At 46.9% G+C, this 17,953-nt stretch overlaps 1 protein-coding gene across 6 annotated transcripts; it reads left to right on the top strand.

Annotated features, from left to right (window-relative positions):
- Positions 1 to 230: 230 nt before the first annotated feature.
- MAB21L3 (mab-21 like 3) lies at positions 231 to 15,831 on the top strand. Of its 6 annotated transcripts, XM_082205952.1 has the most exons (8): positions 231 to 727; positions 969 to 1,876; positions 4,110 to 4,250; positions 7,500 to 7,571; positions 8,822 to 9,113; positions 9,871 to 10,052; positions 12,015 to 12,209; positions 14,593 to 15,831. In XM_082205952.1, the coding sequence occupies exons 2-8, from the start codon at positions 1,829 to 1,831 to the stop codon at positions 14,824 to 14,826; spliced, it is 1,164 nt and encodes a 387-aa protein (XP_082062078.1). In that variant the 5' UTR covers positions 231 to 727; positions 969 to 1,828; the 3' UTR covers positions 14,827 to 15,831. The 6 variants fall into 6 exon arrangements, with proteins under 6 accessions (XP_082062078.1, XP_082062074.1, XP_082062077.1 ...); XM_082205948.1 differs by lacking the exon at positions 7,500 to 7,571 and having other exon boundaries at positions 243 to 727; XM_082205951.1 differs by lacking the exons at positions 231 to 727; positions 7,500 to 7,571 and having other exon boundaries at positions 750 to 1,167; positions 1,695 to 1,876.
- The last annotated feature ends 2,122 nt before the right edge of the window (positions 15,832 to 17,953 follow it).

Here is a 17,953-nt window from a genome sequence, read left to right as displayed (position 1 = left end):
CAGTTTAGCAAATCGTGGTGATCCTGTTCCTAGATCTCTGGCATTAAAGGTGCCTTGAAAGTAATCCAAATGTTATCTTTTCAAAGTTGCAGGAAATGGTAGTACGCCACCTGGGCTTTCGTCGTATTCCATAGCAGTCCATACATTTCCCCCCTTTGTTGCACATTTTTGCCAGGTATACTGTCTTTTCTAAAGGTAAAGGACCTCTGGAAGGTTAAGTCCAGTCAAAGGCGACTCTGGGGTTGTGGCGCTCCTCTCGCTTTCAGGCCGAGGGAGCCAGCGTTTGTCCACAGACAGCTTTCCAGGTCATGTGGCCAGCATGACCAAGCCGCTTCTGGCGCAACGGGACACTATGACGGAAGCCAGAGCACACAGAAATGCCGTTTACCTTCCTACCGCAGCGGTACCTATTTATCTACTCGTACTGGGCTGCTTTTGAACTGCTAGGTTGGCAGGAGCAGGGACAGAGCAACAGGAGCTCACTCTGTTGCAGGGATTCAAACAGCCAACCTTCTGATCAGCAAGCCCAAGAGGCTCAGTGGTTTAGACCACAGTGCCATCGGCGTCCCTTTTCCATAGGAAGCACCCCTATACCAAGTCAGATCATTGAGCCATCTAGCTCAATATTGTCGACACTAGTTGGCAGTGTATCTTTAGAAGTGTATCTTGTCCGGACAGGCAAAGGTTTGGGTGTGTGGCTTTCAGCAGTGGGAGGAAGAGACCACAGGTGAGGCAGAAGGACTTTGTCTTAGAGACTGGAAAGATAGGCATCTGACTTTCAGCCCTAAGGTGGATTCTCTACATATCACTCTTCCTCTAGTCTTGCAACCCACATCAATCTGTCTCGTGACCAAAACATCAGAAGTGAGCCAGGGACAAGAACAGCCAACTCCAGTCCAAATGTCTTGGGTGGTTGAGGCATGGAAGCTGCAGGAGCCCCCTGTGTGCTAATACTTTTTTATTTGCAGACGTTTGGGTCTTCCCAATCCCTTGTGACCCTGGAAGACTATCCAGTGAAGAGACTGCAAGCTGCCAAGCCCAACTGTTCGGAGTGAATCTCTGGCCTTGTGCACCACACGCCTCTGACGCAAGCTTTTGCAAAAACAAACAACCGCTTCGATTGATAAAGAGCCCGATCAATTGTTTTCCCTTCCTGAGCAATTTGTGGTGGGTGTGCTTCTCTTCGTTTGGGGCGCTGGCAGCTAACGAGAGGCGGCTTAGTCTGTGTTTACAGTCAAGAAAGGCGAGCGGCTGGCAGGCAAGGCCCAAGTGGTGTGGCATTTACAGTCAATACTCGCAGGAGGCAGAAAGGAGAGATAAGGAGCAGAGGCCTTGCACTGCAACGCCAAAGCGTAGAAAACCAAGGGCTCCGTTGCAGAGAGGGGTGTGTGTGTGTGTGTGGAAGATGATTTATTTTGCAAACGACATGGGCAAGAGAGCTTGACTGAGCAAGGAAGTGTCTTGTGGCAGTCAGCAATGGCTGAGAAAGTGCGCTGCTCTTTCATAAAAGATTAGCCTTTTCTGAAACTCTTAAGTGCACATGTTAAGATTGTTTGCATTTTTTAAAATGGAAACAATCGAACCCGTTTTCTTTTTGGAGAGGGTCGGACTGGGAATGTCCTTAAGTGCTAAGCTGCGCATGGGTGCTGTAATGCGGGACAAAAAGAAGATTTGCTTTCCTTCTCCATATGCAGGAAAAACAAGGTTTCTAGTGAAATAGAAAAAGCGCATGTGAAAACCCCGGGATTGTTGCCCCGCGTCAGTGTCAAGAAAGCCCTGCAGGCACAAAGGAATTTCCTTGGAGGTCCGTTGAAGACAAGTCCTTGCCATGAAACCCCTCGCAGAAGAAGCTGTAGAGCAATACATTCAGAATAAGGTAAGGGACATTGCGTGTTATATATTGAAGTTCTCACCCTGTGGCTCTTCTGTTTGGAGAGGTTCGGAATTCTGTTTTCATGTTTATGAGGCACAACCAGTGTGTTTTTTTCAGCGGGGGAGCGCAGGGGGTCGCACACCCCTCAACATTTTATGAATCTAGGTTTGGCCTCATTGAGGGGCAGTATTTCAATATGAGTAGGAAAAGGAGAGGACCCCTAAACATTTTTTAATAGGGAAAATGAGCACTGGGTAGAACTCTCCAGGTAAAGTACCAACTGAATGAAATTTTGGGAAGGATCAACAAAATCTCCCCTGGGAATGTCTCCTGCTCTGAAGTACCCAATCTTGGATCCACAGTAAAACCCTTATGGACAAATGCAAGAGGATCTGTTTTTATTCTGTCTGCTGGAGCCAAACAGGGCAGATGCTCTCTATGGAGAGATACAAATGGCTAGAGTAATTGGGCGGGGGGCGGGGGGGGGGGTTCCTTCAAATTCTCTTAACTGTAGGAAGCCTTTCTTCCTTAACTTGTCTGCAGAGGCAGGATTTTAACGCGGAAAATTGCAGAGTGAAAAGCCCCTTCCAGAAGCACTGCAGATCCAAGACACCTTCTGTCCACAGCTGCACTTACACTTTCAAAACACGTGGGAAATATTGTGCTGTCGTGTCTAATTTGGCCCTGATTTTCTCAGTAGCTACTCAAACTGGGCATTAACAGAAGGACGCTTTGGGCTTGCCCATGTTTGGGCATTATGTAGCTGTTAATCCACTTTGCCCCATCAAATTGGACACTCTACATCCACACGTATTTGAGTCTGTATATGAGAAGCAGCTTCATTCTTCCTCGTGTTTTCATTTGTGTTTTCCCCCACCTTCTGATTTATTGATTTCTTGATGCACACCTCGTTCTTCTTGTTTTTTTATATAGTCACACAAGAAATCTAATTGACTTTGACCCTGCCCATGATATACCGTAATTAAGTATAGTCAATACAATATAATAAGGGATTATCAACAAACAAAACTTCGCCCCAGTGAGAAGACACCTCTTGAGAAGGAAGGAACACTGTTCTTGTTGGTTTTTTTACAAAAATCCCCACCCTGAATTGGAGGGCAGCAGGCAACTAGAGTATATTAAAAACAGGTCTAAAAAGCACGGATTCTCATACAGTTCATAGATGCCAGAAATTTGATATATAGGGCAATAAAGATGAGTTCTGAAGCATCTTAATGCCTAAAAATTGTAAATTTTATGATGTGAACTGCCGTGAGATCTACAGATGATGGGTGGTATATAAATTCAAAATAATAATAATAATAATAATAATAATAATAATAATAATAATAATATTTTCATTGCAGCTGACACTAACATGGGCAAAAGTCTGCTTTGTCAGGTGCATGAAGCGTAACCAAAGTGTATAAACCTTGAGGGGAAAGGGAGGGGATCATTTTTTTGTTTTGTTTTTACAAAAGGCCAAGCAATTCAAGTGATAGCTTTAGATGCTTCACAATACAATGAAGAACACAAACGAATTCAAAGATCCAGCCGAGTAAATGTAAGATCCAGTAAATTTGGGTGTAACTACTCATAATTGAAGACAGGAGCGCCTGGCGTGCTCTGGTCCAGGGGGTCACAAAGAGTCGGACACGACTAAACAACAACTCAGAATTAAGCATAGGAAGCTCTGCCGTGTAAATAATACCTAAAGGGGGACAACCCTTTGGATATTTCCCCAACCCAAAAGATTTGGGGAGGGGAGGGAAGTTCCGTTCTAAAAACAGAATCCTTCCACTAGCAGAACTACTGAACTGGACAGCGCCCTCTGAACTGGAATTCCCGTGCCATTTGCATGCAGACTCACATACATGTGTACATGCGCACACAGCAAGGTTCACCTAAATAATATGCCTTCCAGAAGGTCTGTGGTTCAGGAGCTTTGTTTGGTTAAGCTGTGGACTAGATGCCCCTTGGGGGTCTCTTCCGGCAGTCGCGAAGGAAGGGGCTTTGGTACCTGGGGGCGTCCCAATGGAGTGGCGCCCGCCCGAGCGATCACCCCAAGGGGGAGGCGCCTGACCGCAGCAATGTCAACCCCCCCAGGCTGGTACCTGGAGCAGACCGCCCTCCCCACCCCCTTCCTCCACCACTCCCTTCCGGGTCTACAATTCTCTGATTCTATATAGTCTGGGGTCCGAAAGAATATAGTAGAAATGTTGGGTTTTGTCTGCAGGTGGACCTGAGGCACCGAGCAGTGGCCAAAACTGTGGATGAAGTGCAAAAAATCATACAACGGCTTACCAACGAAATTAGCAACAAGGATTCTCGTTTCCAGGCAATTTCTAACTCTGGGATTCATAACGAAAACATGAAGGTAAGCATGCATGAGGTCTTTGGCTTGAACCAGGCCTTCTAGGTAGTGGCGCCCGCCCTGTGGAACGCCCTCCCATCAGATGCCAAGGAAATAAACAACTATCTGACTTTTAGAAGACATCTGAAGGCAGCACTGTTTAGGGAAGTTTTTAATGACTGTTGTTTTAATGTGGTTTTTTTTCATATTTTGTTGGAAGCCACCCAGAGTGGTTGGGGAAACCCAGCCAAATGGGTGGGGTATAAATATGTTGTTGTTGTTGTTGTTGTTGTTGTTATGTGTGCACTGAGTCCACGAGCGATTCTGGACCCTCCTCCTCATGGGAGCACCACCTGTCCATTATAGACTGCAGGATTAAAGCTACACCTGGTGCCTCTGGCTCCTTGCTCTGAACTACAGTTCTGCAACCTTTAGAGGACAGTGGGAGGTCTGGGTTGTGAGGGGAGCAGTTTGTGGGCAACCCGGAGCCGTGGAATGAAGGCGTAATTCAGAACCAAAGGGCAAGCCAGAAGCCAGGATTGATGCACAACCAAAAGATGCAGGAAGAGGCTGGAACTCAGGATGATTTCATTCTTTCCGGTTCATATCCTCAATACCCCTGAATGGGCTTCTATTACCACTCGTATTCAGCCTTCAGTTACAATCAGAGGCATACTTCCTTGCAATTATTAAAACTGGGGCTGGAACTACGCAGACCTTTTTAACCTTATTAGAATGACATTACATAGATCGTTCTAAAACGTCACAGGGCAGACTGGTAAATTTCAAACGTTCCTTACCTTGTTTTCCCTGTCAAAATGCAGTTTCTCTGCTGCCAGTTCCTGGTTGCTCTGCAGCGCCCTCTGGTGTCACCTTTCAATGACGCATTATTAACGTTACAAGCAAAAGGTAACATGCCCATCTATCTACGTTAGGAAAACCATTCCTTAACCCCTCCTTAATGTTATAACCCGTGAGCGTAGATCTGCCCTGGGTGTACCATAACGCCAGTGGAAATTGATTGAAGAGAATGGATGGTACCACTGGTGATAGACGGATGCCTTTGGCCATAGAGATGCTCTACTGTGTACCAGAGAAAGTATGAGCTTCTGAAAAGAGTGAAGGAGATATACTACAGGTGATGGCAACTTAGGTCTGAGGCTGCAGTTCTTCTTAGCTGGGTGTGTGAATTCAGTAAGACGGAGCAGATAAGGTCAGTAGGAGCAGATATGGTTAGGAGTCTGCTGCTCACAACGGATGCTATCTGGTAGCCTCCTTGCATGTTGGTTATTTGCTGCACAGACCCTTGCAGGTCTCGCTATTTCAGAGGCTGTAATAAAATACGACCTCCCCCATCTCCCATGTCCAGATGCTGTGGACTGCACAAAAACATCCGTGTTTTGTCAGTTTCTGCCACTGCGTAGCAATGATGCGATTATAGGCTGGTCATTTTCTTCTAAGAGATGTTGTGGGGCCTGGCAAGCTTTTGTGCAAGGTCGGGAGATGTGGAGAGGGTGGTCTTCAACATTCCTTCTACCTTGGCAATTCCATGATTTGATAAAGGTTCTCATTCTATTTAGTAAGTAAAACCCCTAAAACATCAACCCTTTGTAAAGGAAGTTTTTTAATAACTCTTGCAAGCATCCGGAGAAAGGCACAGTTTCATATTTAGTGGTTGGAAGGCAGGTCGCAGGGAGAAAATGTTTCATTTCTGCAAATCAGCAACGGTTCTTGTCAACTGACTAAATAGCTACAGCTGAAGAGCTAAACATTTTTTGAGAGAAACTTGCCTTCGTATCTTTTTTAATTTAATGTATTTGAATCCCACTTTCCTCCCAAAGAGCTCAAAGCGGTGTACATAGTTCTTACCATTAGTAACCTTAGGTAAAGGTCAAGGGACCCCTGACCATTAGGTCCAGTCGTGGCCGACTCTGGGGTTGCGGCGCTCATCTCGCTTTACTGGCCGAGGGAGCCGGCGTACAGCTTCCAGGTCATGTGGCCAGCATGACTAAGCCGCTTCTGGCGAACCAGAGCAGCACACGGAAACGCCGCTTACCTTCCCGTCGGAGGGGTACCTATTTATCTACTTGCACTCTGATGTGCTTTCGAACTGCTGGGTTGGCAGGAGCAGGGACCGAGCAACGGGAGCTCACCCCGTCGCGGGGATTCGAACCGCCGACCTTCTGATTGGCAAGTCCTAGGCTCTGCGGTTTAACCCACGTCCCTTAGTAACCTTACAGCTAAGTTAACTCCAGGTGAATGCTTAGAGGGAGGGTGCAGCAAATGGTCATATCCCGGTAACACTTTAATTTACATGCATCTGTGAGAAGGGGCTGAACCTGCAGACTCGGAATGGTGGGGGTTCTGAACAGAGGGCTTATTTAGAGATCAGGCAGGCTGGTTCAGACTACCGAAACACTAGCAGCATGTGAGTACTGATGATCATCATTACCAGCCCCAGGGATCAATATGGGTAGCAGGAAATCCCAGGGACCATAGTTCTCCTTTGAAGTGCCCGTTCTACATTCCTGGCTTGGGGCGAGGTTAGTTTGACATTAACCAGCAGCCTTGGAGGTCGCTGGCAGGGTCGCCCTTGAGATGACTGATGGAAGGAAATGTCCCCACAAGTCTCCAGACCTTGTGGCAAGGTGAGGGGGGAGCCAACAAATGGTGGCATCATTTCTCCCTTCTCCCTCACTTTTTCCTCACTTCAGTTCTTGGAGGTTGATACCCGTTTTCAGAAACGGCACTTGCAGCAAAGGGACACCGCATTTTAGTAGAATCATAGAATCATAGAGTTGGAAGAGACCACAAGGGCCATCGAGTCCAACCCCCTGCCAAGCAGGAAACACCATCAGAGCACTCCTGACTGGAGAAGGTTGTGAGGCTGCCACCACAAGCTGTTTTTCAGCATTGCAAAGCCTGCGGAGATGACTGCGGTTCCTGCTCTCTCGCTCTCTCTGCCCTGGGTCCCCCACTCACCTCTCTTGCAGGCAGATAAGGTAGAAAGAGACTGAACTGACAGAGCAAGCAGAGACCACACAAGGGAAGAAAGTAGCTCAATGCCGTGTTTTCCTTGTTTCCCGAAGGATTGGACAAGGTGTGCTTCAGAGTGTTTTGAAGAAGTTCCATCTCCAGGCTGCAAAGCGGGCATCTCTCTGGATTTCACCCCGCCTAGTGATTTGCATTAACACCAGCCTGCGTCTTTAGTTAGCCAACTAACCGCCTTTTACTGCCTCTCTTCTGTCTGCTTCTTTCCTTGCTGCCTCTCAGGATCAGCCAGCCTTACTGGCCAAGTGGTCAGCTCTGCTTCAGGGGAAGAGCACCTTCCACCCGTCTATCCAGGTACAAACACCTTGCACAGGTTCCCTCCAGGTCCCCTCAGGTCTGCTTCCTCCCTTGATCACCACCACGCTCACTCCACCAACTACCCTAACTCACCTCTGCCCTAGCCAAGCCCTCCCAAAATGTATGAAAGCACAAAGTCATGCTTTTAAGTCACCTGCTGCCTGAGAAGTCTCACCTGAAGAAGGGGGCTTCACATTTTGCTGGACGTGTTATAGTCCCTGGGCTTTACGTACCACAGAATTTGTCATCCCCACTAAAGCCACGTGGGACTTCATTGCAATGGCACATGAACAATAAATTCCATCTGTACTTATGCCTTGTAATTCCTTTCTGAGGAATCCCATCCTTGTTTTATTCAGACCTCTGCTGTTGTTTAAAATGGCCACTTTGCTTGCTTTTCAGTGTCCCTCCCTTTTCACTATGCTCAAACTTCCCCAAGGATGTTAAGCCCTCAAATATTCCATAGTACTTTCCTCAAACACCTGCTGTTGTTTCAAACCACCATTTCTGTTATGTACTGAAGTTCTCACCCTGGGCCAGCAGGGAGATACTGTAGATAGTTTTCACTCAGATCCACATATGCAAATAAGGGATTGAAAGTGACTTTCAGTGATTGGATAGTTACAGAAAGTGGTTACTGTTGCGTTGTAGTGGAGCTCTATATAAGCAGGCTGGCTGAACCCTTCAGCTCAGTTCTGTTCTGGCCTGTGAATAAGCAAGAGCTGTTTGAAGAATCGCTGTGTCGTTCTGATATGTTCACCCACAACTTAACAATTTCCCTCTCAGTTCCCTCAATCCCTGCTTTAATTAAAACTCTTCTGTTGTTTTCAACTGCCTCTTTTCCCCTCTCAGTCTTGCCTGCTCCTCACTCCTCTGCCGGGGCCATTGCTGTTGTGCAACTTGCCTTCACTTTTGCTTCCCTATCCCAACCTGACGTCGTGCAAATCCAGGACAGTGATACTGCACTGCCAATCTTCCAGTGAGGATTGCTTGATGGCATTCTTACATTATTATTATATAGAGATATAGATCATTTCCTCACTGTTAGCAGATGTAGTGAAGTAACCAAGGCTCCAGTACTTAACATATATACTTCTGAGTAAGCATGCTTAGGGTTGCCTTCAGCCGTGAATCAGGAAGCCTCTAATTCAGATCCGACCCATGGAAGTGTGGACAGGCCCAAAGTCTGTTCTAGTTTCCTGGCCATCCTAGCCATTTCCTGTTCCAACCTTTCTGAATCTGTCTAGGTCTTAACACCCGGCCAATTCCTCATCACCGTCCCCTTGCTTGGCCTGTCTGGGTACAAAGAAGGCCAAGTGCGGCATTGGCGCTACTACACGACGCACGGAGCCAAGCTCCTGTCCCCTGTCAGGGACCCGGAGGAGCTGCAGCAGTGGCTGGAAGTGGAGCAGTTCTCCAAGAGCCTCCAGCAGTGGCACGAGGCAGATGTGAACATCGAGGGCGACCTCGTGCCCGCCAAAGTCCTGGCTGTTTTCCGAGAACTTGTGGAGAAAGCAATCGCCTCTCACCATCTCACGGGTGAGTTCACTGGGGCAGGTGCGAGAGGAAGTGGCTCAGGGGTTTTTGGTAGCACTTTCCCACTCATGGCCTCCCCAAACCTCGAACAGATACTTCTGCCAGGTCTACACCCACACCCACACCCACCCACACACACACACACCCCAGCAGTGTGGTCCTGGCCCTCATGACAGACCATACCACAAATCATCATCCCCACCATCATCATCATCTGCATTGTGACTTGCAGTGATTTCTAATGATAATAGTTTAGATCATATTTATTGTCATTAAGAGTGAATTTCTGTTTAATTATTATTTGCTGATGTTTTCAGAGTTAATTTTATTGCGTACTATTATATTCTAATAGATTGTTGAATATTAATTTCTTTTATACAAGTCAGTCTGTTTAAAAGTTATATTTTGTTATGCCTTTCTGTATTGGACCAGATTATTGTAAGGGGCATGTTCTTGGTTGTTTATTTTGTTGCTGTAAACCCCCTTGTGCAAGTAAATATAAAAAGGCGGTATACAAATTGAAAGTGAAATGAAATTGAACTGCCTTTGTGACTACAGATACAGACTGGCAGAAGCATACTGTCATAAGGGATTTGGGGGGGAATGCCCCTAAACGCAATAAATTAATGAATGTCAGAATCCAGCTAATATTGGGCATTGGAAGAGGAAATGCCAGCTGCAGAATTGTGCCAGGCGAGGAGTCAGCTGTAGTCCGGTTTCTGCTGACTAATCCCCTTTGGATGCCCTTTCCCAACCCCAGAGCGAGTCAGCATTTTGGAAGGCTTCAGCCCGGTGGTCCATGTTGCTGTGGAGACATCTGACGTCCAGGTTGAGGTTGAGCTGGTTCCAACGATTGAGATCCCAACTTGTTGGCCTCGGAAAATCAAGTGGCCCCGATGTTTCAAGCGCTGGCCTAGCCAGGAGAAAGTGCAGTGCGTCAAGGTACCAGGCCAGGATGCGACTGTGGTTTTAGCCCCCAGCCGATCTTGCAAAGAGGGGCATGTGGAGGGGTAAGAGAGCAGGAGTTTGGCCAGGGGTGTTCCCGGAGTGCGGTGCGCCACACGGGTGTGACAGGAGAGGATGTATTTCTTATCACTAAAATAGTCGGTGTGGCAGGAGCAAATTTTTATTCTGAAAGTGTGGCCCACAATAAAATAAAATAAATGAGAACCAATGATTTAGGCCATAATGATTTGAACAGTTAAAACTCATATTCTGCTCTGGGGTTCAGAAGTAATGCTGCCCCAGCCGTGGAGACGGAGCGTAGCCACTATGGCCAGAAGCCTTCGATAGCCCCCTCCTTCGTGAAATATATCTAGGTTGGCAGACCCTCCAAGGGTCCCTGTTTTCCAGGACCATCCCTGATTTAGAGCAGCCATCCTGGTTTCTGATTTGATCCCGGAATGTCCCGCTTTTCCTGAGCATGTCCCTATTTTCATTGGAGAAATGTTGGAGGGTATGGAGTTATCCAGCCCTCAAGGTGTCTGAAGGTAATCCTGTATAGGGAAAAGGGTTTTAAAAAATTAACGTTTTCTTATGTTTTTATATATGTTGGAAGCTGCCAGGAGTGGCTGGGGCAACACAACAAGATGTGTGGGGTATAAATAGTAAAATTATCATTATGGAATGGGACGTCCCTATTTTCATCAGAGAAATGTTGGAGGGTACGGGTTGGTGGCCATCGCTACTATGGAGTGAGTTCCATAGTTTAACTATGCGCTGTGTGAAGAAGTGTTTTCTCTTCTTTGTCCCGAACCTTCGAACTTCCCACTTCATTGGATGCCCACAAGCCCTCGTGTTAAGATGAGGGGACGGACTTCTTTGTCCTCTTTCTGTGTGCCATGCCTGGAGACAGGAGTCTGGTGCCAACTGGCCGTGGAGACTTGCAGCACATCCCTGTAAGCAAGGAAAGACAAACAGGAGTCATTTTCAAATCCTCTGCTTGCCAGGGAGAGGCGGCCAATGTACACAACCCACAAAAGTATGAAGAGGGCACCATTTCTATTTAATGCTACTAGGTTGGGGGAAGAGTGTAACTTCCAGATCCCTCTTGACCAATTGCTTTTAAGACCCTCTACACTAGATCACGGTTTCCCAAACTTATGTCGTCAGCTGTTTTTTGGACTACAACTCCCATCACCCCTAGCTGGCAGGACCAGTGGTCAGGGATGATGGGAATTGTAGTAGCTGGAGGCCCAAGTTTGGGGAACCCTGCTATAGACAGTGTCTTCTCCCATATTTTCCCTTTCAACTGCTAAAATATGCTTCATGTTTTCTTAATCTGGACCAGTTAAAAACTATGGTGGCACGTGAAAGGCCGTTTACGTTCTCTTCTCCGCCTATGCATCCAGCCTCCTGTCGCTGGGGAGTCCCCAAAGCCCAAGCCTTAACACAGCTTCTAGATATCCTGTTGATAATAATAATAATAATAATAATAATAATAATAATAATAATAATAATAAATTTATTTCTACCCCACCCTCCCTGACCAGAGCCGGGCTCAGGGCAGCTAACACCAGTAAAATTACAATAAAAACATAATGGGGGGGGACCAATTTAAAATACAGGTTAAAATGCAATTTAAAATGCAGCCTCATTTTAAAAGTAGCCCATAAAAGTAGCCCATAGATAGGTATCTCATTGAAGGCAATGGGATAAGCATGTAAATGTTGCTTTTAATTTAGCATATTCTAATATGTTTTATTTGTATAATTCTGTGCCTTTCAATCTGTTTCAGAGTATTAGTAAGCCCCCTGGACCCTTGGGATAAGTTGATGGATTGAAACAATGCAAAGGCTGCTCCTATGGAGATGCTCAACCAATCTCTCAGCTGGGGGGGGGGCGCCCTCTGCCTTCTTCCCCCCGTCTTTTCCTTCTCCAACTTGCTCTGTTTCTTTTCTGCAGCCTTTTGGCTTTGACCTCTTGGCCTCTTCCAACTACCACTGGTACCTGAGCTTCTCAAGAGCTGAGCACATCCTGATGCAGGGACTCGATGAGGACGGCGGCTGCCGCATGATGTGCTTCCGGGTTATGAGGCAGATGAAGGAAGATGTCTGGTGTGCGGGAAACAAGCCAGTCCTCACCTCCTTCCACCTGCAGGTGTGTGCACAGCCAGTGAGGTATTGGGAAGGGGGGAGAGATCTGTACCCCAAAACAAGAGGAGATGTTTTGGAGGAATGGCTCCTTAACGCTTCTTCATTGCCTGTGGTTTGCCAAGGGCGGAAGGCAGCTGACTCTCTCTTCTCCACACCACAGGATCCTACTGGGTGGGGAAGGAGGTGAGGAAAAGGTCGTGTTGGAAAGAGAGAGGAAATGGGTAGAGTCTGCCATTTTCTGCTCTGGCTCCATCCACCATCGACCTCTGACAGAGTAATCCCAACAGAATCTGACACTTGACAGAAAAACATAGCTGTCAACTGTCCCTTATTTGGTGGGAAAGTCCCTTATCCCAGCGCCGTGTCCCGCTGCTGTCCCTTATTGATGATGTCCCTTAAATTTCCCGGGTTTCAAAGGAAGCAGCTCCTCTCCCTTCCGGCCAGGGAGGAGGGAGGCTCCAACTGTGTTGTTTGGCTGCATTGCTCACCCAATAAGGAGTCTAAGAACGACTGGGGGGTGGAGCTTGCATGCTTTGTGCCAATCAAATCGGCCGCGTTGCCTGCGGACTCGCCTTTGCTCAGTGCTTCCCAGCGGAGAGGTGACGGTGGTTTCCCTTGCTGCATCCCCTTTGCCGGGTTGCTGCGCTGTGGGAACCACCGCTTGAGGCTTTGTTTGGCTGCTGGTTGACTGAAATCCCTTATTTTGGCTGCTGATCCCTTATTTTCGAGCCTGCTGGTCCCTTATTTTCAAATCTGTAAGTTGGCAGCTATGCAGAAAAAGGGTTTTCCACCCTTGACCCGGGTCATTACTCGGACCGGATGCCATTATTAAGAAGGCCGTCTAATTCACTTGTGCTAGCAAGCCCCCATGTTCTCTCTTCTAGATGGGACACTTTTTGCAGAGCCCCACAGGGCCAAACATTACACAATAAGCTTGTGTGACGGAGACACCAGCTGTGGTGTTTCTAAAAGTTCTGGTATGTTTCTAGGCTTTCAGTTATGGAAACAACTCCATATAAACATGAAGATATACTATGTAGGCCAGACACGAGCACTTGCCAGAGACGTGCTAGTGAGTTGCAGGGAAATCCTTTTTGGCCCAGATTTTGTGTTTGTGATATTTGGGGGGTGGAAGATGGTCTTGCCCAGGCTTCCTCATCCTCGGCCCTCCAGATGTTTTGAGACTACAATTCCCATCATCCCTGACCACTGGTCCTGCTAGCTAGGGATCATGGGAGGTGTAGGTCGAAAACATTTGGAGGGCCGAGCTTGAGGAAGCCTGGTCTTGCCCTTTGTTTTTCTGGCAACCAGGCCCAAGCCAACCCCCCCAGACTGTTGTCTGTCGTCCCCGTCCCCCCCGTATACCGGAAACCCCAAATTCTCCTGGGTATCAGGGGTTCCAACTTCAGCAACAAATGTCTCAGGCAGAAGACGATGCAGCTGGCCCCTCACTTTTCACGCCAGAGCAACAGGGAGCTTCACTAAGAAAGCTGTAGCATTTCTAAACGACAGTGGCACCTTGCTTCTCAAACTTAATTCCAGAAGTCCGTTCCAAAACCAAAGCGTTCCAAAACCAAGATGCGCTTTCCCACAGAAAGTAATGCAAAATGGATTAATCCATTCCAGACTTTTAAAAACAACCCCTAAAACATCAATTTAACATGAATTTTACTAGCTAACAAGACCATTGATCCATAAAATGAAAGCAATAAATAAGTACTGCAGTCACACAATCAGTCAATCACTAGCTGAACTGGGTTCCACACACTCACAAAAGCAAAACCAAAAGAGCCGCAAAATCAAAAACGCAAAATAAATAGCAAAAACAGACAGACCTCAGCGTAACACTCAAAACGGAAGTGTGGCACTCAAAAGCGTTCGCAAAGCGGAACACTTACGTCCGGGTTTGCAGTGTTTGGGTTCCAAGTTGTTTGAGTACCAAGGTGTTTGAGAACCAAGGTACCACTGTATTTACTTTTTTAAAAATATTTATTTATTTATTATTAATGTTGCAATACATATATGAAATATTTACATAGTGATACATATACATTATATTTGTAAATTCGCATTTTCACATTTCATTATGTACCAACATTTATCCATTTCTTTTTTTGCTACTTATTTCTTGCCTATGTCTATTTCTTGCCTGTGCATGACTTCCTTGTTATTATTTTGTAACTTTATTATGGAGATTGTATTTTTGTATCTTAATAATTAAACATTTATTCTTATATATCTTGCTTGACTTAACTTTGTACCACTGTATTGACTTCAAGGTTGGGAGCCATCCCATGTAGACTGTATCCCACCCCCACCCCCCACCCCCCGTACTCCCTGCCTTGTTGAATTCAATGTGTCTTCTCATTTGTGTCTTTCTTCTGCAGACGGTGCTGTTCTGGACGTGCGAGAAGTACCCTCGCTCCAAGGACTGGTCCTGCTTCCGCAAAGGCTTCCTGCGGATGGTGCGCAAGTTGCACAAATGTGTGAGCCAGCACTTCCTGAAGCATTACTTCATCAAGGGCACCAACCTGCTGAAGTATGCCAACACCAACGACCTGGACATGGTAGCGGGCAAGCTGGCCGTCTTCTTGGAGAACCCTGCGCTTCCTCTGGACTGAGAGAGACGGACAAGAAGACTTCTGAACCAGGTTTTGCCCTGTTCCTTAGTTCCTCCGTGTGCTGAGTAGTGAGGATAGGGGCAAACGGACCGGCCTCTGGGAGCAAACTCTCTGCCTCTCCGCGATTAGTTTGCTTAAGTCTCACCTTTTGGATCTGGAGCCAGCCAGCCTCTTTGGCAGAAACTCAGCCTGTGGAGAGTGGGTGGGCAGAGGGCTGCCCTCTTCTGTTTTGTACCTTCTCTAGGTGGGCTAAGCTGGAAAGCAGTTTGCCATATTTGGATCCAGAGTTTGCTTCTCCTGGTCAGCAAAATTGGGGTGAAAGATAAAGGACTGTTGTGCATTTATCAATGCGCTAAAAAGTTGGGGAGCATCTTGAAAAATCTGATGGGGTGTGTGTGTGTGTCTCAGAGTCCTAGATCTGTTGGTGAATGAACCTTACTTGTTGGTTGCTAAATACCTCCATTGCTTCTTTCGGTTTTCCCTCCTTCTTGCCCCCAAAGGTTACCTTCTCTTGTTTTTAGGAATAACCAATGTCTGACTGCATGGAAAGCAAGAAATATATATAAACGAAAGGAGCACCATCATAAATGCAGCTGGGCAATGCATGCAACTGGATCCAAGTCAGAAAGCCTGCCAGTTATGATCTTGTCTGGAAGCTAGCAGCATGCGTTGCTCGTTTGCGTTTGTGTTTGCAAAGAGCGCAATATCTGCCAGATGTAGCATGGGATGGAGCCCTCAGGTGTGTGAATGAGAAGACAGGCTTCCCATGTTTGGTGCTGCCTTTGTTCCTGCCATGTTACCAGCCTTCCTGCAGTGGCATTCAGAAGTGGTCCTGACTGCAAAGGGATGCTTATTTTTCTGTGCAATGTTCAGGGTTCTTTTAACCAGAGACCCTTTAATGGTTCAATATAGCGCATTCTAGAATAAAATGTTTTTACCTCAATTAGTTACACTTGTGGACAGCTGGTGGCATGAATAAACAATGGTCAAGGTTTTAAAAAAATATACAGGACTCTCAACAGCTCAGGCTTTTTCTTACAGCCAGCATCCATCCATCCCCAACACTCTCCCACTGTCCCCACTGCATGAAGCTGTAGTCCGGCCAATCACCGAACTGCTTCCAATAGCAAGTTACATGGTAAACTATCACATGGGAAGGGTAGTTGAAAGCTGCATCTAGACATAGTGCTTACATGTCTTTCAGGTGATTCGGTGCCAATGTAAATCTCTTCCACATGCACAAGACACTTAAATGCAATTTTTGAATTTTGCTTAGAGTGCAAAAATACACAAAGGTGGGCCTGAAATTAGAGTCACAGGTGCTCAGTTTTTTTGTGAGGGGTGTAGGAAAGTTTCTCTGGGTGGGTTTAAATGGGGGGGGTGTTACCTGGGTGGGTTTCTGTGGGTCAGCACGGTTTTTGGGGAAGGTTTGTGTGGGTGGGTTTGGTTTTTTGGAAAATGAGTCGTATCTCAAATCTTGAAATGGCTGAATGGCTGGCGACTGCTCTGCTAGAGGGAGAGGGAGAGGAAAGGAGGACAAGAAGAAGAAGAAGAAGAAGAAGAAGAAGAAGAAGAAGAAGAAGAAGAAGAAGAAGAAGTGTTTAGTTCAATGTGCTTAGGACTTGTTCCAGTAGGGGAAAAGATCTAAGGGGTTTTGCCCAAAGGCTTTGTAGAAAGGGGCTTTGAAAGTGGAGACAGCATCACATGCGTAGAGTCGTACCTTGGAAGCCAAACGGGATCCGTTCCGGAAGTCCCCTCAACTTCCAAAACGTTTGACTTCCAAGGCGTAGCTTCTGATTGGCTGCAGGAGAACGTTCGCAAATCGGAACACTCACTTCTGGGTTTGCGGCGTTTGGGAGCCAAAACGTTTGACTGCTAAGGCGTTCGTCAACCAAGGTACGACTGTATTTTGAGAGGAAACATCAGGTGCTAGAGACAAGATATAAATATCCCTCATTTCAGACCCAGTGTGACTCCAAAGTGATTCTTATTCCTGAAAGTTTGATCTGGCAAACTCTCACACAGCATTGTGTCTGGCAACCCTGACAAAGTCGACAAACATTGCGCTGCCTTCAGTAGCCACCAGATGGTGGCCGTGTCTTTGCATTCTTGGTGCCCTGGCAGAAAGCAAAACTCCTGCTACTGACGTCAAGCGATAAAATCACACACGGTACAAATGTTGAAGTGCAATTTGAAAGGGAAGGGGTGGGCTAAAGGGGAAGCAGTGGCAAAGCCCCCCCCCCCCAAAACAACGAGAAAGCTGGAGGGGAGAGCTTCAGGGCCGGACAAGGTCACCCAAAGTAAGGCAAGGCTTGTATCAGAAGCATAGCTGAAGGAAGACTCCTTCAAAACAGTCACCGTTTCATGGAAAGAGCAGAAATGAGGGTCACGCCTGAGCTCTTGATCTGAACCGCTCTTTCAGACTCATCTGTCTATTTCAGCTATTAGGCCTCCTGCTTTGCTCACAAGGCCTCTTCCCAGAGGCAACGGTACAGGAAGCATTGCCCCCCAAGCGCCGTGACATATTAGCCTGGAAAGTGGGGCTGGCACCGTTTGGACCCAAGGGGGCTTCTGAAAGGAAGACTCTGCTCCGACGAACGTGGCTTCAGCTCACTCATCCCAAACCCAAAAGTACACATTTCCCCCCTCACTTCTTGTTTCCATTTTTGGCAAGGACAGCCAGGAAAGGCTGCGGATCTTAGGGAGAACCTAAGAGGAGAGGAGAACCAGCTCATTCCCCTCGGCCTGAGGGGTTGTTTCCCCACCCCAAACTGCCCTGAGCTGCTTTCCATCCTGCGGCAAAATCCACATTCTGCTGGTCAAAATGCAGTTGAGGGGAAGGGAGTTGACTTGAGAAATGCCTGCCCTCCCTCCATCTGCAGCTTCCTGTGGCTGGTCTTTTAATCAGTAATAAAAGTGGGAAAAGCTATACAGGTGGGCTTCAAAAAAAGGAATGGGAAAGTCCAGCTCTCACCGTGGTGATAATCCTGTGCCCAGGCTGCACAGCAAACAACTGTTTTCGGGGAACACCCTATTCTTATGGTTGTAAGTTGTTTTAAGTTGTTTTTAATATGGTTTTAATGCCGTAACCCATCCTAGAACCTTAGCTTGAAGGGCAGGGAATAAA

This window comes from Podarcis vaucheri (genome assembly GCF_965113315.1).
Source record: "Podarcis vaucheri genome assembly, chromosome: 17".
Classification (NCBI taxonomy): Eukaryota; Metazoa; Chordata; class Lepidosauria; order Squamata; family Lacertidae; genus Podarcis; species Podarcis vaucheri.
Note: the sequence above shows the minus strand (reverse complement) of the source record. Positions and strands in the feature narration are given on the sequence as shown.

Excerpts from the sequence above, each read along its gene's own strand:
- MAB21L3 (XM_082205952.1), top strand. The coding sequence starts at position 1,829 with ATGAAACCCCTCGCAGAAGAAGCTGTAGAGCAATACATTCAGAATAAG. Across the intron at positions 1,877-4,109 it reads AGCAATACATTCAGAATAAG|GTGGACCTGAGGCACCGAGC; the intron begins GTAAGGGACATT and ends TTTTGTCTGCAG. Across the intron at positions 9,114-9,870 it reads CGCCTCTCACCATCTCACGG|AGCGAGTCAGCATTTTGGAA; the intron begins GTGAGTTCACTG and ends TCCCAACCCCAG.